The 27992-nt window shown below is 39.5% G+C and overlaps 1 protein-coding gene across 1 annotated transcript; it reads right to left on the reverse strand.

The window, feature by feature from the left end:
• On the reverse strand, positions 1–27973 carry tesk1a (testis associated actin remodelling kinase 1a). The gene is made up of 11 exons (XM_059552544.1): positions 27794–27973; positions 26729–27287; positions 6532–6653; positions 6221–6269; positions 5983–6129; positions 5130–5212; positions 4856–4946; positions 4685–4768; positions 2560–2646; positions 2337–2433; positions 1–1448 (listed from the first exon to the last, which is right to left on the reverse strand). The coding sequence occupies exons 2-11, from the start codon at positions 26903–26905 to the stop codon at positions 406–408; spliced, it is 1980 nt and encodes a 659-aa protein (XP_059408527.1). The 5' UTR covers positions 26906–27287; positions 27794–27973; the 3' UTR covers positions 1–405.
• Between the last annotated feature and the right edge of the window lie 19 nt (positions 27974–27992).

Here is a 27992-nt window from a genome sequence, read left to right on the forward strand (position 1 = left end):
TTTTCTTTCTTTTTTTTTTTTTTACATATTGTGTAGCTCTAAAAGATTGTCATTATTTACTCCCCCTCATGTCAAAAACTGTATGACTTTATTTATTCTGTAAAATAGAAAGAAGATGTATTTTTAGAATGTTTTAAACATCCACACAATGAAATGACTTTGACCGTATAGCCAAAACGCAGTGTGGCATTTTTCAAAACATTGTGTTCCACAGAATAAAATCAGTCATACAGGTTTGGAACAACATCAGCGTGAGTAAATCACAGAATTTATATTTTTGGGTGAAAAATCCCTTTAATTCAATGCTTCAACCCGCACTGCATCCAGTAAGATAGCCGCACTGACATCTTAGATGCGGCCTGACTGTGTGGCATTGCAGTTTCTGTGATGTCACAGTAGCGATCTTTAGGTTTGGGCCTCTGGTAGTGGTAACCCTGGCTCACAAGTAGCTGTGGATGGAGCCAGACCCGTTGCTCCCCGACAGAGCAGTCCCTTTGCTGTCGCTGCAGATGCTTCCCCTCCGTTGAAGTTCCTGTACGGTCTTCGCGGAGGTCCACGGCGCGAGGGAGGAGCTCTACGTAGGCACATGGAAGGGAAGCTGAACCCAGCCAGACAGCAGCCTGGACAAGAAATGACATCGTCTTGTTCGTTAGTGGGAGGTAAAGGCTCCGGGGCGGGGCCTCGGTATCCATTCAGTCTTGCCCACGCCATTGGCCGCCCAGGCCTCAGCAGTCCATTGTTATTGTCCAAACGGGGAAGGGGAGGTAATAACGGTGGACCGTTAGAGATGGGTGTAGCCCAACCATTAGACTGCAAGGACGAGGAATAAGAAGAACCGCAGATAAGCCGCTTCCCTGACACGTTTCCTTCTGCCGTGTCGGGCGAGCTGCTACAGTCCATGGGCTCTGTGAGGCTCAGGCCCTCCTTCTCCACATCGTCATCTTCCTCTTCCTCTTCTACCCTGTCTAAAGACACCATATCTAAGTCTAGAATCAGGCCTGAGCCCTCCACCGCATCTTGCCGGACTTCCACCTCTTTCTCTTTTACTCCATCTCTTAGTTCTTCAGTCCCTTCCTCCTCTTCCTGGCCCTCTTGGTCTCGGAAAGGCAGCTGTCGCCCCAGCTCGGGGGTGCACGGCAGGGAGCGACACCTTCGAGGGGGTCCTCGGAGCCCCGAGCTCCTGTTTAGTGGTGGGGAGGCACAGGGGTCTGGAGGTGGAAGGGTAAAGGTAAGAGAGATGACAGATTTGCTAGGGGTATCGAAGAGCTTGATACGACCACCGTTGAGGTCTTGGCGAAGAGAGAATGGGTTGACCCGTGCAGGTGTGCCTAAACATGGTGATGCGGCAGGAGGCAATACGTCTGACTGACTACGGGACAGGCGCTGGTCACCGGGATGGCATGGCGAGCTTCTCCTCCTATACGGGCTGACGTCAATGGCAATGGGTTCTGAGGAAACCACAACAAGAATGGGTTGTCTAAAGACTAGTAAAACTGAAAAATAATTTCTTGGTGAATGCTATAAAAAGAGTGATTTAAAAGTGATTTTAAAAATGGGTAAATATTTGTAATCTTTAATGTTGAGTTGTGGAAGAATGGGCTGTTAACTGGTCAAATATATTTAATTCAATACACTACCTTTCAAAAGTTTGGAGATTTTTTTTAAATGTTTTTGAAAAAAAGTATTTTTTGCCCACCAAGGCAATTTCTATTTAATCTATTTAATCAAAAATATAGCGAAAATATTGTAAAATTGTAGTCTTTAGTGTCACATTATCCATCAGAAATAGTTCTGTTATGCTGATTTGGTGCTCAAAAGCATTTCTTCATATTATTATTATCAGTGTTATATTTATACATACATACATATACATACACACACATATATATATATATATATACATACATACATATATATATACATACATATATATATACATACATATATATATATATATATATATATATATATATATATATATATATATATATATATATATATATATACATATATACATATATATATACATATATACATATATATATATATACATATATATATACATACACATATATATATATATACACATACATACATACATACATACATACATACATATATATATATATATATATATATATATATATATATATATATATATATATATATATATATATATATATATATATATATATATATATGTATATATATCTTAATCCTACTGATCCCAAACTGTTTAACAGTAGTGTATGTATAATTTATTTATTTATTACCCAATATTATTAAATAAATGGATTACACTGATACAGTGCCCATGCTATCTGTAACATACTTACCTAGGATGACTGGAACCTCACTCATCTTCCTCTCTCTCTCTATCCTCTCAAGTGTAAGTACTATTTCAGAGAAGGCAAGACGACTGTCTGCACTCATCTACCACAGAAAGAGGAGAACAAATTAAAAACGCATCTGAGAGCATGACATTTGCCATTTCATACCATACTATACTATGTGTTTCTGAATTTCTGTATATGAGTGTTATATGCATATTTGGCTTACACTGCAGCAATTGTAAGCCAGGTGAAGGAATGAAGGTGGACAGTCTCCCACCATTTGCTCAAAGGCGTCCACATCCAGTCCAAAATCCTGCAGAAAAACAGACAGATGAAGTTACACACATACTGCTCTGATCAGGCATAGACATCACACAGACAAATCTGAGCTGAATCTTGAGCTTTGCAATAGTGAACACTGTGTTGCTTTCTAAAAATGTTACAAAATAGTAAAATATAAAATATCTATTTTGTGATAATAGTATGATGCTGCTTCACCAGCAGAGGGAGGCAACACTCTAAAAACGAGATACTGATATCAAAGTCTAAACTGCATTGGTCATGAAAAATTTACATCCGTGAATTCTTAAGATTGGATCCGGATTAGAGTTGTTCCGATTCCGATACTAGTATCGGAAATATCTCCGATACCACAACAAATTCTGGCATCGGTATCGGCGAGTACATGGACCCATATACCGATCCGATACCATTTTCAAGACCTAGTTATGAATGCTAGCTTTGCCTAACCGCTGCACGGTTCTTCTTCGCTGCTCAGAATGCATTGCAAACACAGGACGTTGTGCTGTAATGCCACAAGCAACCCCTGTGTAGAGCAGCGAAGAAGAAATGAAAACGCGTTAGCAGCACTGATCTATATATGACTGGATCGCTCATCGCGTTCTAAACTGCCAACAGACAGTGAAGCCGCTTCTATATTATAGATCAGTGGTTAGCAGTATGTCCGCTGTTTAGCAGTATTTCAGACTGGACCAACCTGACAGTAAAACGGCGACTAGGGACCAAGACGGTGCTGAAAATTTTAAAATGTGATGATACCAGCGTCTCTGTAGAACCGGTAGTAAGTTTGAGTATATTCGTTACCCGCAGCTGCGTTCAGTCGCTTCCGTGTTAGTCTAAGCGCAGGGCTCCAGACTGTAGCCGAATATATATACTAGTGTCTGTGAATATTAAACTGCAAAATACTATTTAAATATTACTCCTGCAAAGTCTACATCTCTGTGGGAGACGGGCGCAGATGCACGGGAGCTCGCTGTTTTGTGGCTTCTGCCGTGTGTCACTATATGAGGACTTGAACGCATAAACCGTCACTTCATGAGAATTTAACGTTTCATTTGAGAAAACTGTCATATCATAAACACAGACACTCAAAGATCTTCATGGCGAGTAAATTAAAAATATATTAAGCTACTGTTGTAGCCTACAGTAGATTTAGCTACGTCTCTATGTAGTAATAATACGTCTCTATTAATAATAATAATTATGCCTAGACGGTTGCTTGTTTTTTACTTGTTTTGTTGTAAAGAGATTATCTGATTAATATAGAATTTTTTATATTCCTAGACTTATTTGTTGCAGTTTTTTTATACACCAATATTGTAAAACTAAAATACTAAAATACCTTTTTCAGTTTGCGGTGTTAGATTTTTGGCTGCATTTGAAGTTCTTTTTCGCTTAAGAAATTAAATAATATTACTGTCAAATTCATGTCAGATAATAAAAATACTGTAATAAATACAGTAGTTAACCATGTATTTGTTCATGTTTTATCAAGGGATAAGTCTGGAGCACACCATAAAATAATTCTAGAAATTTACACAGGGCTAGTAGTATATACAGCTGTATATACAGATACACACCCAGTTATCTGATCAGTACTCGGTATCGGCCGATACCCTGAGCCCAGGTATCGGAATCGGTATCGGGAAGAGAAAAAGGGTATCGGAACATCTCTAATCCGGATACATTATATGGTTACTCATATGTACACACGTCATATTTAAAAAAAAAAATAAAAAATGGGAGCAAATAAAACAAAACCAAAATAATCGAATTATTTTTGTACTCATTTGATTATGTTTTAATATGACAGATACATTTTGAGTTTTAATACAATTGCAGAATATCAACATTTCAGTTATCACAACCTCGACACATGAAATATAAACATCCAAGCTTTAAGGCTGGTCATAGATTAAATTTAGCCATTAAATTAATTTTGCACAGAATTATTATTTTGTAGGCTTGCATCTATGTCTGGTAAACCAGCTACATGATTTTATGGTTGATTCTGTGCTTCATCTGGCGGTGTGTGCAGTTGTATGATGTACCTCTGTTCGTGGGAGGATATCTGGGTCAGCCTCAATTCGAGCAATAATCTCACAAAGGATTATACCATAGGAAAAAACATCCACCTATGGTATGAAAATGTGATGAATAAAGTAACACAAGCACACAAGTAGAGTTGGACATTGACTTGTTAGTGTTCAAAGAGAGGATACCTTCTCATTGTACAGCTCTCCTCTTAACATTTCTGGAGCCATCCAGTAGGGGGAGCCCACAACAGCCAACGGCTGCTTCTCAACACCGTCACTGCACACAAGCAAGACAAAGCATACATCAATATTTGGGCTATGTTTGGAATATAGCCTTCTTGGATGGCCATCCTACTTTTGCTTGTATCTCTGGTTAAGTCCTGATCCATTTAAAATGTCATCATCAAATGTGTGTCAATAAAGCTGTCTTATTTGTGTGTAAAAGAAGAGATGCACTCACCTGTAATCAGGGATTTTCTCTGCCAGTCCAAAGTCCCCAACCACAGCGGTAAAAACACCACTGTCACAACGCACCAGACAATTCTGTATAGTACAGTAGTATAGTCAGGGTATTTGATAAGGTATTTAATGTTAGGATATTGTTTTGTGTGTCAATGTTATTAACCTTATAGTCTTATTTAAAGAATGCTGCAGTAATTATGTATATTTGTAGGACAAGTCCCAAAACTAGTTAGCATTTTAGCACTTCCATCCTGGTTTCATTGTCCAAGTCAAATCATCAAGTCATCAAGTCAATAGGTTTTTAGTTTTGAAGGCCTAAAATAAGGTCTGTGGTAAACACAGAGGCAGGATATTTTAACATTTTATTCTTTGACAAAAAAAACAAACAAACAAACAAAAAAACTCAGTAATACCAACTTGAGTGTTTTTTAAAGCTTTTAGTTGTCTTGAAAATGGTGGTTGCTAACAAGTGGCTAAATGGGACTACATAGGGTGTCAAAGATTTTTCAGAATTTACCAGAAATAGCTTTTTTTTTTCCTTCACTTTTTACTTCTGGAGATTGTATTTTGGCTTCAAAATTAATCAGATTTGTGTTACTTTGTGAATATTATCAAGTTGAACAAAATGTGTAAGAATGATATATTTCTGCTTATCGCAGTTTATCTTCTGCATTAATTCAAAAGCAATTGGAAAATCTAATTTTGTCAAGGAAACCAGGATGATGCTAACTTCTGGGCTGGCCTACAAAAATATGACAACACTGCAACATGCTTAACACCAGCATGCAGCAATCACAAAATGAATAGACATAGTTGCTGTCACAATAAACCATATATAACTGTGTATGTACCTTTGATGTAAGATCTCGGTGGAAAATGCCCTTGCTGTGTAGATACTGCAGCCCTCTTGCAATGTCCAGAGACAGACCTATCCTCACACTCCATGACAGATATATGTCACTGTCCAGCAGCTGCTCAAGGTTGCCCCCATTTATGTACTGTAAACATAGTGACAATAAAGTTATCATCACATCAACCTGACACTCCATTTACTCCTAAAGTCTGTGCATTTTCTGTGCAACGTCTTACCTCCGTAAGAGCATGAAGCTGTCCTTCATGAACACACACCCCCAAAAACCTAATGAAGGTGAGAACAACTATTTATTTTCTATATATTTTGGATTCCTTTTGTGAACACACATCTTTAACCTGAGGTAATTTCCCAATAGGTTACATCAAATCTAATTTTTATCACATTCAAGTCAGACTCTTCAAACACACGACCCAAGATAAATGTTATTTATAATAATTGCATTGTAGTACTTTGAAATCATTCCATGCCTACAGAGAGAAGTATTCCCTATTTTATGAACAAAAAGGGAAAATGCTGAATCTCACACCTGAGGATGTTAGGGTGGCAAAGGCGGTTCATGAGTTGCACCTCTCTCAGCATGTTGGCTTTGTTACTGGCCATTGTATTCATCTTCAGAGCCATCACCTGCCCTGTGATCCTGTGCTGCACCTGCAAAATACACACACACACACACTTATTCAGTGACACTAATAACAAGGTATTACACGTAGTACACCAGAGATACCCAATCCAGACCCATGACCTTTAGCCCACAATGCTACAGATTGTATTCAACCAGAATAAGTATTTTACTGCCGCTGGTACCGCAACCATTTCTTTAGGAAATGCATTTGTAGCTTTTGACTGCCAAGTGGCACTTTAACCGTAGACTTGGCAGTTTAACCATAGGCGAACATATCAAAGCACATTTTTGAGAGTAGCATTCAACCTCGCCTTGCCAATGGGTTAGATTTGACTGTTGGAGTCAGCAAATAATCTAAGAAACACTGTATCTTCTGGATATATTCTCTCAAAAGAGAATCATCTTATTCCATTTTTATTTACTTTTTTTGGGGGGGGGGGGGGGGGGGGGGCCTTAATGGTATCACTTTCCAAAATATTTCCAAAGTAAATCACTACACCTGAGTGCCAAAAACTTCCACAGCTGTGTTTGATGGGTCACGCCATTCAGTCATGTAAATGACCTGCATTTAGGATAAAATCTTTGTACATCTGCACAAGAGTATAAAGCATTTTCTGGCCCTACTAGGCAGAATTTCAAGCATGCATTAGAGTGATTTGCCATTAAATGTGAGGCTAGTAAAGGATATAGAATCTAGTGGAGTATTTAGAGGTTGTTGGGATTTGTACGACAATAATGCAATAGTTGCATTATTGTTGTATTTGGGTTTGGATTAAATATGGCTCTGTGTATATGAGTTAGAGAGAGTTGGAGAAAGATCCAGTACAGCATGCTGAGTATTAATAGCCATTAGGGCACTAATAGGCTTTCTGGATTTCCCATCATCCCACCTAACAAGCTGGAACCCAGGACATCATCACAACGTCACATACAAAACGTGGGCTTCAACCATTACCATCACCAAACACCATATCATCCAACATGTAAAAATCAGATATTGGACTGACTTTGATTTACAACTATTTGTACCACACGTCAACAATACATTCATTAATTATACTCTGTCCCTTAAAGAGTCATTTGTCATTTAGACATAATTCTTCTATTAAACTATTTTGCTATGACAGCAAATTTTGATAAATGTTGACTTCTAAAAAGGAAAATAAAAGACAAATTACAGTTTTCTTGAGGTGGCACAAATCACTTTCATTAAAGGGATCGTTCACCCAAAAACGAAAATTCTGTCATTAATTACTCAACCTCATGTCGTTCCAAACCCGTAAGGACTTTGTTCATTTTCAGAAAGCAATTTAAAGATTATTTTGATGAAATACGAGAGCTTTCTGACCCTGCATAGACAGCAATGCAACTGAAACATTTCCAGGCCCAGAAAGGTAGTAAGGACGTCATGAAAATAGTCCATGTGACATCAGTGGTTCAACTGTCATTTTATTAAGCTTTGAGAATACTTTTTGTATGCAAAGAAAACAAAAATAATGACTTTATTCAACAATTCTTCTTTTCCGTGTCAGTGTCCTTACTATGTTTCTGGGCCTGTGAACGTTTCAGTTGCATTGCTGTCTATGCAGGGTCAGAAACCTCTTGGATTTCATCAAAAAAAAAATCTTACGTTGCTTTCTTTCGTAAGTCCTTCCTTACGAGTGTGGAATGGCATGAGGGTGAGTAATTAATAACAGAATTTAAATTTTTGAGTGAACGATCCCTTTGAACATTCTAAGTTACATGCACAGCTTCCTTCAGAGCAATGTAATTGTCTACTGTACAACAAAATAAATATTCACAAATATGTGCCATAACAGCTATGGTTTTCGTAATTTATAGAAAACAATACAAGTCATGCACTGGAAATTTTTTAGACCTCTTTAGTTAGTTAGTTAGTATTTTAAAATGTATGCTCACATTGCTGTAGTTGTAGAATTGAAAATAATCTGTAATTCTGATTTAACTAACCACTAATGAAGAATTACAGCTACTAAATATCTGTAATAAATATAATAAATATGCTAATGACACCTGCAAAAAACAAAACAAAAAGAAAAAGTATGTAAAAAAACTAAATGGATAAGATAAATTTATATCATGATCCACAATGTTATTAAAAAGTATTTAAAGGAGTCTCCATTATTAAATATGGGACAACTGAACTTCAGTTGCAGACATGTTTTGCTTATATCAAAATTATGTTAAAGAAATAACCAAGGCTATTTTTCATTATTTGAGTTTGAGAGGAAAATCAGAGATGCCAACTGCTGATAGATGCAAAAAACTTTCAGCTGAAACCAATCAACTATTTGTGACTTGCACATGAGAGAGTTGACAGAGGAATGGGCCAATAAACACACACCCCTCTGTGAAGAGGACGACAGATTAGGGCAGGCTGGTAATCTGATTACGCTGTGGAGTACAACCAACCTGTCTTATCATTTATCACAGACACTGTTGCTCTTAACACGGACACATATGACACTGTTGTTGTATACACAACACAAGATGACTGAGATTTAGTGATAACTAAAGCTATTACATGTCATTTGTGAGACTGTGTAGATGTTTCAATGCATTTAAATTCCAGTGTATTCTTACAAGTTTCTTTAAACTAGAGATTTTTTATTTTTTTTTAACAACTGTTTATTGAAATTTTATTTTGGGAACAGTAGTATAAAACAAAAAGCAACTGTGCAAACGTATAACCCATCCTGACCCGTCCTACCCCCGAGTAGACTTTATAATTAATTGTTGTTGTTGAGAAATTATCACACAATATAGGTTTCTTTACTGTGATATTTCTCCAATGAAAAATGTAGTAACAATGTAAAATGGTAACATGTCACCTGGTTGAAATTATTATTTAACAACACTGTATCAACTCGATCGATAGAAATCGACCGATACGGGTTTTTCTATAGCCGATGCCGATGTTTAGAGGTCAGGGTCAGCCGATGGCCGATATGTGCTGCCGATTTTTAGGGCCGATATCTTGAAGTTTTCCCCTTCATTTGCATGCTAAAATGTCACACTAATAATAAGTGGATGCACAACATTTCTAAACTTATCATCATTTTTTGAGCACTGACTTGAACCATCTCTCAAATCTTAATTTTGTGCACTGCATGGTATTAAAATAAAAAATGTATCCAAAGTTAACCAAACAAATCAATTACCTGACCAAGTATTAAATATATAAAACAGGTAATATATATATATATATATATATATATATATATATATATATATATATATATATATATATATATATATATATATATATATATATATATATATATATATATATATATATATATATATATATAAGTCAATCATTTGCATTAAAGTTTTAGAGCATTTATCAAGTAGATTTTTTCAAGTTAGTTGGAACATAAATGTAAACTTAAATATACATTTAAATAAATACAATTTTAGAAATAAAAATCAATTAAACTGAAAAATATAAAAAATTAAATATATAAAAAATAAATAACAGTAGTGCTGCAAACACACTTTGTATTTGCTATAAATGACACAGAACATCTAAAGTGCATTCTAATTTCAAACTTACATCGCAGTCTGTTCATTATTAAAATAAAGTACAGTCAACCAAACATTTAAAAGGTTACACTGGTCAGTTTAAATAGACCGTAGTATACCAGTCAACTCTGCTGTTATGCACGTTTTTGCTCATGTGAAGAGGATGATCTTTTCCGTCTAGTTTACATAAAAAATATATATATATTATAGTTTAACATTCAGATACATTGCGAATATGGAAACATTTGGATATGTGCAGAACGAGACGTGAGCAATAACCTCCAAATACATCTAGCCAAACCGGCGCTCGCTCGTCCGCGTATGGATCGGATCATTTTTCGGATCTGCAAAAAAAAAAAAAAAATAGGCCAAGACAAATAAACTTACGTTTTGTCTTTTTTTATTAACATTAAATTATTAAATTAAAATATATGAAATCAACTTAAAGTGCACATGGCATTATATCTTCTTTTTAACATAATAGCCGGACTTCTTATCTCCCAGTCTGCTGTAATGAAGTGAGCAGTTATCGTCACATAGCTCCCCGTCCCCCTGGACGTCCACCCTTCTGTCGTGAGCGCAACAGAGGATGCTCGGGATAGTTCATCCACAACTTTTTTCTTCTCCTGTTCATAAAGATCTGGCACAATCTTTTCGCTGAAGTGGGTGCGGTGAGACTGCTGTATATATACCTCTTACCATTGATTGCTGAGTGCTCTCCACCTGTGTTAATTATCCACACGTGCTCCTCCCGAACTTGTTAATAAAACCTCATTTCATGAGTTCACACTCACATACAATTGAGGGGGTAAAGTATAATGTGTATTTGGCGTGCTGTCCGAAGGGAGGGCTCCGAGCTCGGAGTTCGGCCCGAACCCAGAGTACTCCCCCCAAAAAGCTAAAGAGCAGAGGACAGCCGCCGAACTAAAGACCCCCCGAAATGAGTGCCGCGTTTGGCGGGCTGACATCTCGAGAAAGGGTCTGAATGTTTGGCCAGTGGGCCCGTGATGGCGGCTCACTGTACCTGGACTGACAGGCCCTGCTGGCCTGCAACGGGGAGCAATTGTAATTTGGAGCGACTGATCAGACGAGTTTGTGCCTTTCTCCGCTGTGAGACCAATTCTCACTGGACAGAAAGAGAAAACAGGAAAGAGGAAAATGAGAGCTTGACTGGGAGATTTTCTCAAACTGCGTCCGCTGTGAGACCCAATGCTTGCTGGACGAAAAAGAAAAAGTAAGTGCTCTACCGGGAAAGTTCTCAGTGCGTCCGCTGTGAGACCAAATGCTCGCTGGACAGAGAGAGAAAACGGGAAAGAGGAAAATGAGAGCTTGACCGGGAGATTTTCCTCACACTGCGTCCGCTGTGAGACCCAATGCTCGCTGGACGGAAGAGAAAAGGTAAGTGCTCTACCGGGAAAGTTCTCACTGCGTCAGTTGTGAAACCAAATGCTCGCTGGACAGAAAGAGAAAACAGAAAAGAGGAAAATGAGAGCTTGACCGGGAGATTTTCTCACACTGCGTCCGCTGTGGGACCCAATGCTCGCTGGACGAAAGAGAAATTGTAAGTGCTCTACCGGGAAAGTTCTTGCTGCGTCCGCTGTGAGACCAAATGAGAGCTTGACCGGGAGATTTTCTCACACTGCGTCCACTGTGAGACCCAATGCTCGCTGGACGAAAGAGAAAATGTAAGTGCTCTACCAGGAAGTTCTTGCTGCGTCCGCTGTGAGACCAAATGCTCGCTGGACAAAAAAAAAAGAAAACAGGAAAGAGGAAAATGAGAGCTTGACCGGGAGATTTTCTCACACTGCGTCCGCTGTGAGACCCAATGCTCGCTGGACGAAAGAGAAAACGTAAGTGCTCTACCGGGAAAGTTCTCGCTGAGTCTGCTGTAAGACCAAATGCTCGCTGGACAGAAAGAGAAAACAGAAAAGAGGAAAATGAGAGCTTGACCGGGAGATTTTCTCACACTGCATCCGCTGTGAGACCCAATGCTCGCTGGACGAAAGAGAAAACATAAGTGCTCTACCGGGAAAGTTCTCGCTGTGTCCGCTGTGAGGCCCAATGCTCACTGGACGAAAGTTTTTTTTTTTCTTCTTCTTCTTCTCCCCCTTCTCATTCAATAAGGGTTTTGTGAGCTTTTTTAATGTGGAATCGGTTGGTCCTGATATAGCTATGGAAAGCATCTGAGGACCATCTCCCAAGGGCTTGGATCTGCTGTTGGGAGAGGCTGCTGAAGTTGCTGCCCCAATACGGAATGAGTGACTTGAAAAATTCTTTACTGGAATGCCTGACTGTTGGATAATGGCTTTGAGGTGTTTCTGGAACCTAAAACGTGTCACAGGTTTTTTGGATTCGTCTATGAATAGGGGTTCCAGAGGAGATTTGGCCTGAGAGCTTCTCCATTGCGAATATGCCAGAATTGACTGGTATGGTTGGATTGGCAATGAGAAATTAAAACTGTATATGAAATGACCTTTTTTGGTTTGGTCAGTCTTACTATATTTAATCAAATATGAAATTGATTCACCATCTATTACTTCTATTAAGTCTGAGATGGTGGGGTGGATTTTTGGTTTTTCAAGGAAAGCAGAAGAGACGAGAATAATTCGGTCAATTTTCTCTTTGGGCAGGGATGCTTGGAATTTGTCTGAATCCAAATTAATTCCTAGGAACTCAATGGATGTAGTAGGGCCCATGGTTTTTTCCGCTGCGATAGGAATTCCTAGCTCAGAAAAAACGTTTTGGACTGTGAGGATGTGCGTGACTGGGATGGCATTTGGAGGCGAGATTATTAAAAAATCGTCTAGCAAGTGAATGAGGTGGGGAATGGCGTAGTTGTTCGCCAAAATCCAGCAGACGGCTTCTGATAGCATGTCGAAAATTTTAGGGCTGCTTTTGCATCCGAAAGTTAAACGCACTGCAAAATAATATTTCCAGAGCCAGCGAACTCCAAATAGATGCCATGAATCTGGATGGATGGGCATTACTTTGAAAGCAGATGTAATGTCAATTTTGGCAAGCCAAGCACCCCGACCTACGATTTCGATTATGTAGATAGCCTGATCTATGTCGTGGTATTTAAGCAAAAATTCATTGAGAGGGATCAAGCTGTTTATGCTTGGGAACGGGGAATTGTGCGGGGCTGACAGATCGATTATTAGGCATTTTTTTACCCGAGAATTTTCTTGTAGCCACTCCAATGGGGCTAATACAAAACAGATCAAATGGAGGATTGTCAAACGGGCCGATCATGAAGCCTGACTCAACTTCTTTTTTGATCAGTTTGTTTACGACTTCAGGTTCTATGAGGGCAGATTGAAGATTATTACATGTGCTGTTTTGGGAGAGTGGGCACTCTAAGCCGGGTTTAAAGCCGTTTTTTAGGCCTGACAGCAGATAATGAGTAAATTCAGTGTCCGGGTGATGAGCTAGTTTGAAGTGCATGCGCGAAATATTTACAGAGTCACCAAATAGTTTTTAGATTTTTTATTCACAGATTTATAAATTGGACACACGATGCGGGCATGAGCGCCATCACAGAAACTACAGATGTGCATAAACCAGCAGCGCGCTCTGTTACATTTACCATTGTTAAAATGAATACAGGGCTGTCGGCTGCCGGCTTTCGTCGAAAGGAGAGTCCTGGTTTGCGTGGGTGGTTGCTGCTAGAGGCACGTAGCTGGTGGATTTAGTGGTGTTTGTTCCCGCGTAGGGAAGAGAGGAAGGGTTAACCTGCGGGCACGATGCAGTTGAGTGCGTCACTGACCTGCAAACTGCGCAAGTAATGTTTTTGCAACCTAAAAACACTCTGCTGTGGAGATCTGAGTCGAGTGTGCCCCAGTATGTGCGCTAATTCCACTTTGCGACTCGCACTGCACTTTTTGCTGAAAACAGTTTATGGTACGTGTAGAAGTGCCCACCCCCATAGGACAGCGCGAGCTCGGCTATGATTGCTTGATAATCATTCAGTTCGCGCCGCCTGTGGGGGAAAGCTGAACAGATGATTTCAGTGAAACGGGAAAAAGCAATTGCAAATTCAGAAAATGAAAGAACACGAGATAAGTGAGTGTTTGTGTTTTTCAGGGTAACTGAGAAATCACCGCAATAGTGTTGTCAAAAGACCCGGTACTTCGGTACTAAGTCGGTACTAAAAAAATGTAAATGTGACGGTACCAGGTTTCTTTAAGTACCGGTAGTACCGAGGTCCCGTTCAAACCCGGTTCAGCGCTATGATTTCCGCGAAGCAGAAAACGAAGACGGAATCTCAAAATCCAGTCATGAAAATGAAACTTACATTTTAATATGGACAGTCATGGAATTTGTCAAAGTTAGCATAAATTAATCAAATCAAATCTCCATATGGACCAGTATCTTTAAATGTTAAGCCGCAAATGTTGCTTGAAATATGAATCCGTGTTCTGCGCGTCTCTGTGTGAATTAATGAATGACAGAGACGTGCGGGTTTGTTTACTACATAGACTGAAGCGCATGACGCTTGCATTAATTTCAGCATCTGAGCTTCAGAGTTCTCTCTCCATCAAGCGATCTTTTCAGTTTCTCACACATGCAAAAGAGAGAGAGAGCGAGAGTCTTACCACGCTGAATCGACACGCTATATGTAAACTATTCTTTATTGTCTTTTCCTGTAATGGAGTTCATTTAGAATTATTCATATTCATTTTTGAACAAGCAGAAGACATACCGGTTTCTCCGGTAGTGGGCGGAGCTAATGCGCAAATGGCAATTTCATTGGCTGGCGCTGATTTAGTACCTTCCCTGTTTTGATTTCAGCAAATCAGTTTGACCGAACGCAGACAACGTGATTAATATTCATGAACCCAGCAGCTCATCAATTCATAGTGCATTGGATATACATTAGTATGATAGTAGAATTAGTAGTAGTATTATCTTTTAATAATAATTAATATGAATAATAATTAATATGATCTATTACTATTTTTTTTACAGAAACCATCAATGACCAAAAATATCTTAAGCATCACCACCAGTTTTAAGTTCAGTTAAAATGACAAATATGCATTCATTAGGCCTAAAAGTTAATTTTTACATAAAGGCATTGTGCTAGAAATATTACTATTATTTAGTAAAATGTATGTGATACTGCTACTACTGTTGAAAAAATTTATAAAACCTTATTTTTTAAAGAAATAAATCACAATATTTCTCACATGTTTTAATTTTAATAGAAAATCCCCTTTATTTACCAGAAATAAAATGTGTTTAAATTTCATAAATTAAAAGACAAATTAAATTGAATTGGTGAAACTTGTTTACTTGTTATTTTTAGTGCTAAAAAGTTTTTTTTTAATTAGCATATTTTGGGTTTTGCTTTGGTACCGAAATTGGTACCGAGAACCGTGGATTTTCACTGGTATCGGTACCGAATACTGAAATTTTGGTACCGTGACAACACTACACCGCAATCTATTTGGCGGTCTGGTTCCGCTGCGGGGAGTAGAGGGAGAAGAGAGGAAAGGTCTACATCCGCACCTGATAGGATCTGTGCGCGGATACAGGGCTCCAAACAAAAAAATCGAGTAAGGAGCCATTGGCTCCTATAAGAAAAAAACTTAGGTGCCAAATTATTTTTTTAGGTGCCAAAGAATAAACATGTTTTATGCGTTTTATTTAAATTTTTTATTTTACATTTTAACTTTTTTATCATACTGACGTGTATATGTCTCATCTTTTCTTGACTTTATCAGCATTTTAATCCATCTTGTAGATGACCTGGAAATAAGCTAAATGTCTTTTCCAACTTGAAACTTACAGTCATGCGTTGTTTATTACACAAAATCTGTACCAATATAATGGACCATAAGCATCACTTGGCCCCCTGAGTATAGTTTGGGGTCCTTCTCAATGCATCCTGTAAATGTTGTCATACTCTCTTAAAAATAAAGGTGCTTCATGATACCATAGAAAAACCTTTTTTTCCTGTCTAAATGGTTTCATAAAGAACCTTTAACATTTGAAGACAATAACAGATTATGAAAAGGTCAGAAAGAGATTGTTCTTCAAAGAGCCTTTGACTGAATGGTTCTTTGTGGAACCAAAATTGTTCTGTGAAGAACCTTTTTAGCTCCTTTATTTTTAAGAGTGCATGTCTTTCACACTTTCAGTCTGTTTTTCTTAATAAGTAAAATTAAATTTTATAGGAGGAGTTGAATCATGTAGACAACAGGTTAAGTAAAAATATAAAAATTCAATAGCTCATAAATATAGCAAAATGCTCCTCTTTATAGTTATTTTTCTAACTGACTGATGAGCTTATGGACACCGAAAGGTTACTGAGGTTAATATTACGTTGAAATGTTTACAAGCTTTACACGTTTTCCGCAGTTTGAAAGTGTTGTACTGTAGAATCTCTTATAAAATAGCCTACCGTTTGATGTTAATTCATGTTCATTATGTACTCTAGTAGTAAAGAGCAAGGTATGATAGGTTCACGTGCTGCTTGAACTGAGGCACTACTCGCGATCGCGCATGCCGCATTAGGGGCCGTTCACATGTCGCGTCTTTTGCGCGCTCAAGTTCGTTATTTCAAATGTAGGCGCGCGGTATGCGTGCTCATAATGGAAGCGACGCGCCCGCACCGCATCGAGTTAAAAACTAGAGATCGACCGATATGGGTTTTTCTATAGCCGATGCCGATGTTTAGAGGTCAGAGTCAGCCGATGGCCGATATGTGCTGCCGATTTTTAGGGCCGATATCTTAAAGTTTTCCCCTTCATTTGCATGCTAAAATGAAACACTAATAATAAGTGGATGCACAACATTTCTAAACTTATCATTTATTGAGCACTGACTTGAACCATCTCTCGAATCTTAATTTTGTGCACTGCATGGTATTAAAATAAAAAATGTATCCAAAGTTAACCAAACAAAATCAATAAACTGACCAAGTATTAAATATCATCATAAACATCACAGTCTGTTCATAATTAAAATAAAGTACAGTCAATTAAACATTTAAAAGGTTACACTGGTCAGTTTAAATAGACCGTATACCGGTCCACTCTGCTGTTATTCCAAGGACGTTTTTGCTCATGTGTAGAGGATGATCTTTCCGTCTAGTTTACATTAAATAAATAAAAAATATTATAGTTTAACATTCAGATACATTGCGAATATGGAAATATTTGGATATGTGCAAAACGAGACGTGAGCAATAACCTCCAAATACATCTAGTCAAACCCGGGCTCGCTCGTCCTCGTATGGATCGGATCATTTCTCGGATTAGCAAAAAAAAAAAAAAGGCCAAGACAAATAAACTTACGTTTTGTCTTTTTTTTTATTAACATTAAATTATTAAAATATATGAAATCAACTTAAAGTGCACATAATATCTTCTTTTTAACATAATAGCCCGACTTCTCATTTTCCAGTGTGCTGTGTGAAGTGAGCAGTTATCGTCACAGAGCTCTCCGTCCCCCTGGACGTCCACCCTTCTCAACAGAGGATGATCGGGATAGTTCATCCACAACTTTTTTCTTCTCCTGTTCATAAAGATCTGGCACAATCTTTTCACTCTAACCTCTTTCCTTCATCATTATATCTGACAGGGAATCCAAAATGCGCGGGGCGTTCAAGTTCCTCCGCTCGCCATTACCACTGAGTGTGGACTGAACATGCTCAACTTTTTTTTTTTCATAAATCAATCCGCGGGTCACGTGTGCGCCGAGACGAAGATATTGATCCGAACGGATCACGGCTCAATGATGATCCGTTGCACCACTACTATAGTGTATCATTTGAAAACATTGCAGTTGCATTTTAAAATACAACAACAAGCACCACGAAACCATTTAAAGAGCCGCATTCAGCGGTCTTCCTTGACGGGAAACAGTCAACAAAGTAAAATGATCTCCAACGTATGGCGCGCTCTCTTCATTTTATCAAATGATCATAATCACATCTATTCATTTTATAGTCCTGCCACTAGCATTTTATTCAGACTAAAACCCCTTTAATTCGGGTGAGAAAGCTTTTTTTCCAAGTGGCTTTTGCACATAATAATAATACCGCTGCAGACGCATTTTGCAGCATTAAGGTAATTAATTAATCATTAATTTAAACGACGATCGATCATGGAAATTATCGAATATTGACATCCCTAAATACAAATGAGTTGGATGGAAAACTGGTTATTGTCTGCATCAAACCATGCTTCCGAACAAATGTCATTAACCGTTCTGGGCAGCTCCAGGACAGCTGTCTCTCCGAGCACGCTGCTGTCTGTGAGCGGGGCGGAGTAACATCAGAGACAGTTTACTTTGGTAACGTCACGCTTCAGTGTTTGTTAGAGCTGTCAATTCTCCACCCCATTTACAGAGTGAAATTCTTTGACTACCTTTATCTCCCAGGACTGTTGTTGAATCTTCCAAAACTTTTGGCTTGGGGTGCTTCACATGCTGCTGCAGCAGCACTTTCCACCGCACCAATAACACGGGGCTGCCCGCCGACGTGCCTGACTTTAAATCGGCGCTACTAAACACGGATATCGGCCGATATATTAAAAATGACAAATATCGGCCCGATATATCGGCTGACCGATATATCGGTCGACCTCTATTAAAAACATCAACTTTTCAGAATCCCGCAAGCGCACCGCAGGTCATGTGACAAGAACTAACCAATCAGCTTCATCCTTTCCAGTACCAACGTTGAAAGCTTAGCCAAGATGAAGGAACAGCTGATCATAGCTGTATATGGATGGCCATTTTTAAATAAATTTAGTAACAGAGCTACTGCACGCGATTTTTAGTGCTGCAAATCCATTTATCCTTTGCTGAAATTTACGCGTCTTCATGGAGAGAACAGGTCATGGTTGCTTACCAACGGCAGACGCCTCAGGAGCGCAAGAGCCCGAAGGCTTTTGGAAACAAATCAGAAATCGGCACGCCTAGCGTTTTCCACGCGTTTTTAGGCGCGATATGTGAACGGCCCCTTAAAGAGCACCAAAACTGTATTTATTGTTTGAATTTTGTTATGAATTTGGAATAATTTTAAAGCTGATACTTTGTAAATTAAAAAGTAACAAAGCTTTTTGCGATTACTGGACGGCAAGTGCACTTCAAATAATGAAGTTCATGCATTAACAGAACACAGCATGGACTAAGATCTTGTTAAGAAAAAGCCTTATGATTATAAACGAGAACTGTTAACGATATTACCAATATCCACACAGATGACAGCTTTACTTGTTGTAGTTGGTTCAAGTTATGAACGAAATAGACGCTGTTTTTCTGCACTTTCTCAAGTCTCCATCATTTCTCTCTCTCGCGCGTTTATCAGGTGTGTGTCAGCACTGCTGCGCGGCAGATGAGGACTGTTTAAAACTCTTTTTCCCACTAAAACTTCGATGCGCATTCTCTCAATGCGCGAACATAACAAAAGATGTGAATGCATAACAATCAGGAAAAAAGGCATTACATGCAATCTTTTAAGAGATAGCATGTAAACACATAGGCCTAGTCGCCAGTGGCGACCTCAGCAAAAACTTCACTCGGATTTTAATATTTATGGTCGCAAATGCGACCGTTTTAGTCGCAGTTTGGAGCCCTGGGATACTTTGGGATACTGGTGGTGGTTCCATGGCGACTGTGTTGGACGGAACAGGCATCGGAGTTGCTGTGAAGAGAGAATATGGTGATTTAGTTTGTATGAGAAAGCTGGGAAGGGTATAATCCGGGGCTGCGAATGTCGGCAGCGGCCTCACGCTTAGATGACCCGCTGTGGCTTGAAAAGGAAAGTTAGTTGGAGGGTATGACGAAAAGGAAGAATTTTAGGATGAAGTGTGGGCTTGAGCTGCAAGCGGAGGCAGGCCTGCGCTTGTTTGAGCTACTGGAGCCCCAGGCCACTGGAAGTGGACGGGGTTATAACCTGGTGGATAGAATTGTTGATATTCTTGGGCCTGTGCTATCGCTGCTGTGCTAGCAGCGATGGCCTCGTGCTAGTGTCTCCAACGGGGGCTGTAGGCCACTGAAAAGAAAAAGGCTTATGAACAGCAGGAGTATAAAACTGAGTGGCTGTGGGAGGCCACTGGGCCCGGCTGCATGTGGCACTGCGGCAGCAGAAAATGTGGTGGAGGGCTGGGCCTTATCGAGAGATGGGTGTGGACCTGCTATGGCGGAATCTGGGGCGTGGCCCAGGCTCGCTGAAGGCCTGTTGCTGCGGCTCGATGGGCGAAGCGAGCCGGATCCTGTGCGGGAACACGACGGTGGTGATTGGGCAGGCGAATTTTGGGCCCTTCGGGCTTTGCTCTGCCTGTGGGTTGTTTTGGGAGTTGACTGTAGGGAAACGTACAGATCATACAGCTCCGCTTTGTTTATTTTTCGCGAAGCCTGTATGTCTGAGTTGCCCAGCGCTTCCCTCAATCCAGCTACGGTCCATTTCCCGATAGCTGGGATCGACGGGACGGCCGAGCAGTAGGAGAAGGCCGAGAAAGAAGGTGGAAGCCTTGCCGGGGGCGGTGAAGACTGGCCTCTGCGTCTTGGTGAGCGTAGAGCTGTTCGGGCCGGTGTGCGGTCGCGTGAAGAAGCCAGGGGCTGTCGTGGGACCGGCAGAATGTGAAGGTGCATCCTTGGTGATGTTTACGTCCTCATCGTATAAAGAGCATAATTTAGACATGGTAGCAGAGCTGAGACCAAAAAGCTACTAACTGCTGCGAGACTGTCAAATGAATTGCGGTGAGACTGCTGTATATATACCTCTTACCATTGATTGCTGAGTGCTCTCCACCTGTGTTAATTATCTGCACGTGCTCCTCCCGAACTTGTTAATATAACCTCATTTAAAGAGACGCATTCAGTGGTCTCCTTGACGGGAAACATTCAACAAAGTAAAATGATCTCAAACGTATGGCGTTCTCTCTTCATTTTATCAAATGATCATAATTACATCTATTCATTTTACAGTCCTGCTACTAACATTTTATTCAGACTAAAACCCCTTTAATTCGGGTGAGAAAGCTTTTTTTCCAAGTGGTTTTTGCACATAATAATAATACCGCTGCAGACGCATTTTGTAGCATTATTAATTGATCGTTAATTTAAACGATGATTGATCATGGAAATTATCGAATATTGACATCCCTAAATACAAATGAGTTGGATGGTTATTGTCTGCACCGATATATCGGTCGACCTCTAGTAGGGCTGGGACAACGCGTCGAGGTCATCGATGACGTCGACGCAAAATATGCGCATCGATTCGTCGACCTGTTTTTATTTCTCTAAAAAACGTTTGCAAAACGTTTACCTTATGTGCGCTGAATATACGCGATGGCCGGATCAACATTCTGTCCAACGTTATATAACCAATCCAGGGGTTTTTCTGCATTGATCTTTTTTTTTGGCGGGTGTCAAAGCCTTATTTGATCGGTGAGTGACAGTGACAGAGCGCGTACGAGAGAGAGCCCCGGCTGCGCGCGCACTCACAGTCTTCAAACAACACAAGCGCTTCTTGCCCTCTCTCTCCCTTGTGCAAAATCAAAATCATTAAACACGATAGAAAAAGGGCCAAACACCAAAGTTTCACGCGCAGTTTCACTCACAGTCTTCAAACTACACGAGCGCTCTCTCTCTCTCTTCCCCCACCCCTCGTGAATATTAACCAAAATCATTAGACACGATAGAAAAATGGCAGAACGCCAAAATTTCACGTGGAGCAATCAGAGATTTTTTTTCTCCATGACAGGCTGCTGGCTCCCACTGTTAAATTTTTATTTTGGAAAAGCACTCTCTGTATTAGCTTAAAGCCCTAAAGTTTACATTGGTTACTGTATTCTTTCAATTGCTCTAAACAAGTATTTTGGGTGAACTTTTTTATTGAATGCTAGACATCAAGTTGTTGTTATTTTCATCTGAAAGAAGAACTTTTTTCAGTAAGCTAGGCCCTATGTGTTCAGTAAGCTTGTTTCAGTAAGCTATGCGTTTTCAAGGCTTCAAGGTTTTATTGAATGCTATGCTCTATACAATTGCAAAGTAATGCATTCTTAGTCAGTCTTTTATTTTGTAATTTTAAGAGCAATAAACATATATTGCAATGTTAAGGAATTCATGTTTTTTTCATTCAGATATGTAAATCAACATGTAGAAATTGTTAGTAGTCAATTAATGGAAGGAGATAATCGAAATCGAATCGGCCCGAAAAAATTAACCGTTAGATTAATCGATGCATCGAAAAAATAATCGCTAGATTAATCGTTTAAAAAATAATTGTTTATCCCAGCCCTAACCTCTAGTATCAATATAAATACATGGATTTATACCAACTAAGCTTTTACTGGTAAACACAAAGTTAATAACCAAATAAATATATAAAAGCAATTACGTCTATAAGTGTGAAATATCTGTTTCACACTAGGGTTGTGCCGATAGGCGATAGTATCATGTATCGACGATCGTCAGAGATATCGACATAAGCAGAATTCTCTGTCGATAATCAAGACGATATTAGGCTCATTTTCCTATTAATGTATTAGATTATAATAATAATAACTATTATTTTTATTTTTATTAGGCTACTTATTATAATTCGGCTATCAAACTGCCCAGTTATTTCACTTCAGCACCGCATTTCACACACACACACACACACACACACACACACACACACATACACATACACAGGGCACGCGCGAGCGCAGGAGGATTAGAGCTTGTATAGCTGAAATTGTCCGCTTTGACTCGGATAATTCATAAATCCATGAAATGAAAGAGATAGAAAACGAGGAGTTGGTGTCCCACACATTTAATGGCTCTTACACTGCAACGCGCTCTTCTCAAACATGAGAGATTAACTCTTTCTTGGCGTCACAAATAAAGTAAAGACAAAATAATTAACAAGGCGGCAGAGTGAATTTATCATCCATAGTGGTTCTCACGTAGTCCTTCTCTTAAAGACTGATCACTTAACTTATAACAGGCACTATGTGGTGATGACTTAGGAGTATGTGAGAACCACTATGGACTGCCGCCTAGTTATTATTTTCATGCACACACCGCACTATAATATGATGCATGCAAAATACATAGTTTCGGCCGTTACGAAGTCTCAATCCACAAACAGACGTACAACCCGAATTCCGGAAAAGTTGGGACGTTTTTCTAAATTTTAATAAAATGAAAACTAAAGGAATTTCAAATCACATGAGCCAATATTTTATTCACAATAGAACATAGATAACGTAGCAAATGTTTAAACTGAGAAATTTTACACTTTTATCCACTTAATTAGCTCATTTAAAATTTAATGCCTGCTACAGGTCTCAAAAAAGTTGGCACGTTTTAGCAACAAATGGCTAAAAAAGCAAGCAGTTTTGAAAAGATTCAGCTGGGAGAACATCTAGTGATTAATTAAGTTAATTGATATCAGGTCTGTAACATGATTAGCTATAAAAGCTTTGTCTTAGAGAAGCAGAGTCTCTCAGAAGTAAAGATGGGCAGAGGCTCTCCAATCTGTGAAAGACTGCGTAAAAAAATTGTGGAAAACTTTAAAAACAATGTTCCTCAACGTCAAATTGCAAAGGCTTTGCAAATCTCATCATCTACAGTGCATAACATCATCAAAAGATTCAGAGAAACTGGAGAAATCTCTGTGCGTAAGGGACAAGGCCGGAGACCTTTATTGGATGCCCGTGGTCTTCGGGCTCTCAGACGACACTGCATCACTCATCGGCATGATTGTGTCAATGACATTACTAAATGGGCCCAGGAATACTTTCAGAAACCACTGTCGGTAAACACAATCCGCCGTGCCATCAGCAGATGCCAACTAAAGCTCTATCATGCAAAAAGGAAGCCATATGTGAACATGGTCCAGAAGCGCCGTCGTGTCCTGTGGGCCAAGGCTCATTTAAAATGGACTATTTCAAAGTGGAATAGTGTTTTTCTGGTCAGACGAGTCCAAATTTGACATTCTTGTTGGAAATCACGGACGCCGTGTCCTCCGGGCTAAAGAGGAGGGAGACCTTCCAGCATGTTATCAGCGTTCAGTTCAAAAGCCAGCATCTCTGATGGTATGGGGGTGCATAAGTGCATACGGTATGGGCAGCTTGCATGTTTTGGAAGGCTCTGTGAATGCTGAAAGGTATATAAAGGTTTTAGAGCAACATATGCTTCCCTCCAAACAACGTCTATTTCAGGGAAGGCCTTGTTTATTTCAGCAGGACAATGCAAAACCACATACTGCAGCTATAACAACAGTATGGCTTCGTCGTAGAAGAGTCCGGGTGCTAACCTGGCCTGCCTGCAGTCCAGATCTTTCACCTATAGAGAACATTTGGCGCATCATTAAACGAAAAATACGTCAAAGACGACCACGAACTCTTCAGCAGCTGGAAATCTATATAAGGCAAGAATGGGACCAAATTCCAACAGCAAAACTCCAGCAACTCATAGCCTCAATGCCCAGACGTCTTCAAACTGTTTTGAAAAGAAAAGGAGATGCTACACCATGGTAAACATGCCCCGTCCCAACTATTTTGAGACCTGTAGCAGAAATCTAAATTGAAATGAGCTCATTTTGTGCATAAAATTGTAAACTTTCTCAGTTTAAACATTTGCTATGTTATCTATGTTCTATTGTGAATAAAATATTGGCTCATGTGATTTGAAAGTCTTTTAGTTTTCATTTTATTAAAATTTAAAAAACGTCCCAACTTTTCCGGAATTCGGGTTGTACATGGTCTGCAGATAAAAGGTATTTCAATGAACTTTAACAAGTAATCTGAACCGCCTTTATATGTGCACTATTTTAAACGAGCCCTCACTAACTGAGTTTAATGCCACAGTTATGTTAGAATGCATCTCATTCTTGTTTCTGTTGCGGTGCGTCGAGCTCGTCATGAGGCGCGCGGTACGGAGCGCTGTATGACTGATGCATCAGTTCAACTCAACTTACTCCAAAAATATGAACTTACCTGTTTTAAATACTTTATTTAACGTGTTCGTTTATGCCCAATAGTAGTGTTAAACTGCTGGATTCTAAATGAAATCTACTATTGATTTTCACCGTTGACTGTTAACTTCCCAGCGCAGATACGGACGTGCGATATGACAGTTGCGTCCGACTATGTATGAACTAGCTGTTTTAGATACAGTATTTTTATATTTGACGTTAGTTTATCAGTATGTTTGAAAGTATATTTTTCCGATTATTGGTGATTCCATAGGCCTCTCTCGCGCACCTGCGCGGTTTAAAACACTCAATAGTTATGATTTGACAAGGACAAAGAGTCTCTCTCTAGCTCCACCCATCCACTATAATATTGTGTATCGTCGATCTCACAGGCTGACGATATGATGATCTGAAAAATGACCATATCGCCCAACACTACACACACACATATATCAACCGTGATCACCGATAATTAAAGGGTTATTTCACCCATATATTAAAATTCTTATTAATATATTATTAATATTAAATATCTTATTAATATTAAAATATTAAAACTCAATTAATAACTGTTAACTTTTTTTAATGTGGCTGACACTCCCTCTGAGTTAAAACAAACCAATATCCCGGAGTAATTCATGTACTCAAACAGTACACTGACTGAACTGCTGTGAAGAGAGAACTGAAGATGAACACAGAGCCGAGCCAGATAACGAATGAACGATTGACTCGAGTCAAGAACCGGTTCTGTCAGACGCGTCTGATTCGTGAACCGAGGAGCTGATGATACTGTGCATGTGTGATTCAGTGTGAAGCGACTGACAAACAGCGGATCTGAACTGAACGGTTTCTTTTGATGATTGATTCTAAACTGATTCTGTTCTAATGTTATGAACGCGGGTAAACCGAAGGCTTGAATCAAGGGCAATCATCACAAATGACGCCATTACGTTGAGCGCAAAAGAACCCGGTGAACCGTTTTCTTCAATTTAGCAGTGTTTTGAATGGTCTCACAACACACCCGGAAGAGAAGACAATGATGAATAAAGTTGTAGTTTTTGCAAATTTTGGACCAAAATGTATTTTTGATGTTTCAAAAAATTCTAACTGACCCTCTGATGTCACATGGACTACTTTGAAGATCTTTTTATTACTTTTCTGGACATGGACAGTATACTGTACACACAGTTTCAATGGAGGGACTGAGAGCTCTCGGACTAAATCTAAAATATCTTAAACTGTGTTCCAAAGATAAACGGAGGTCTTACTGGTTTGGAACGACATGAGGGTGAGTCATTAATGACATAATTGTAATATTTGGGTGAACTAACCCTTTAATTTCTACTATAAACTATAGTTTAAGGTTGTAGTGTGATTATTGGATTGTTGGATATACATATACACACACACACACACACACACACACACACATACATATATATATATATATATATGTGTGTGTGTGTGTTACCAATTGGGTGTTTTAAATTATGCAAACTCCTCCTGCTTCCATCCCAAACTTGATTTAAAGAGCATCTCAAAAGTTGTAACCAAACATCAATCAGAAAGAGCATGAGTCATGAGCACTGCAATAAGCCTACGACAGAAGATAAATTGAGGAAGGGTTACCTTGAAGACTTCTGAGAAGAACCCGGAACCGATTTTTTCACAACAAAAATCGTCAATTCTTGCCAGGCTGGACACCGCACTTCGCAGAGCCCGGTACGATGACGGCCGTATCCGGTTAGGCCCGTGAAGGGCATGCATAGGGGGTTCGCATGGTTCTTGGTTCTCATCTTGATCCATAATGATGGACAGGCAGGCAGCGGGTCCCTTTAACGCAACCAAGTCCAAATATCCATATCCCGAGTGAGACGCACTACAAATAATTGCTTACAAAAACAGCTCAATTACTAACAAAAGGTTGTACAATGCTGTAAACCACATAAAAAAAACTAGCCGATTAAATATTCTCCAAAAAGGGCAGAAGAACACAAATGATGAAAAGTGCGCTCGGGCCCTTTCCCGAGTGATGCGGTTGCCATGGTTCGTATCCCGGTCGGTCGCGCGGTTCTTAAATCAGTCTTTACTCCAAAAAGGTCGCGCGTTATCGCCGTTCCGATAAGCAGATCTCTAAGTTAGCTGTAGCCGGTAGCTTCAGTCCCAGCGACGTTTACTAACAAACCGCCTGCAAAAGAGGGGGTTAAATGTGGTTTTAAAATAAGCAATGACGCTTCATTACATTTTTATAGGCATGGGCTCATGAATCACATTAAGCCGAATAAACGGCGACAGTAAGTACAATTGTCCCAAATATGGAGACATGCAGCTATAACGTACATGGGACTAATCTTATTGCAAGCTCTTTAAATAAACATAGAATACAGCAAAATAATTCCAGAGGGCACAAGAAATGCGTTGTGTCCGCACCATCTGTCAAGCTTGGCTACAGAGAGGATCCATTGCGGATTGTTGCTGAAATTGCATGACCGCTAAAGGGCTTGCTCTGAATGCAATTTGCTTTTCACCTTAATCGATTTTCAAAGCAAATATCGTCTTACAGACTTAGCGCATTAATATGTTCTATTAGACATGCGATATTATAATAAAAGCATCTTTAAGTATGCACATGCAGCCGGGGACGACATGCACGTATCCGGGCCCATGCAGCTGCCCTAGAATGCGGCACTGTACCTGCATTTAGTAGGATCGAAGAAAATATTTTCTCGTTTGGGTACCAACGTTGCATTTAGCAGATCTTCAGCGTTTTGTCAGCAACATTTCGTTCGCTAACTGTCACTGTCCGTCTCGGCCATAGTGAAACGCGTTACCGCTTGTAAATTTGCCCGTTCATTGGTGAAGAAGAGGGGCAGGTCTAGGCAAGGCTGGATTT

Source organism: Carassius carassius, chromosome 6, assembly GCF_963082965.1.
Source record: "Carassius carassius chromosome 6, fCarCar2.1, whole genome shotgun sequence".
NCBI classification, from domain to species: Eukaryota; Metazoa; Chordata; class Actinopteri; order Cypriniformes; family Cyprinidae; genus Carassius; species Carassius carassius.

Bases quoted from the DNA above. Each gene is read 5' to 3' on its own strand.
- tesk1a (XM_059552544.1), bottom strand. From the start codon at position 26,905: ATGGATCAAGATGAGAACCAAGAACCATGCGAACCCCCTATGCATGCC. The intron at 4,769-4,855 runs GTATCCTCTCTT...TTCATACCATAG, and splicing joins GAGAGCTGTACAATGAGAAG to GTGGATGTTTTTTCCTATGG. The intron at 2,434-2,559 runs GTAAGCCAAATA...TTTCTGTGGTAG, and splicing joins TGGCTTACAATTGCTGCAGT to ATGAGTGCAGACAGTCGTCT.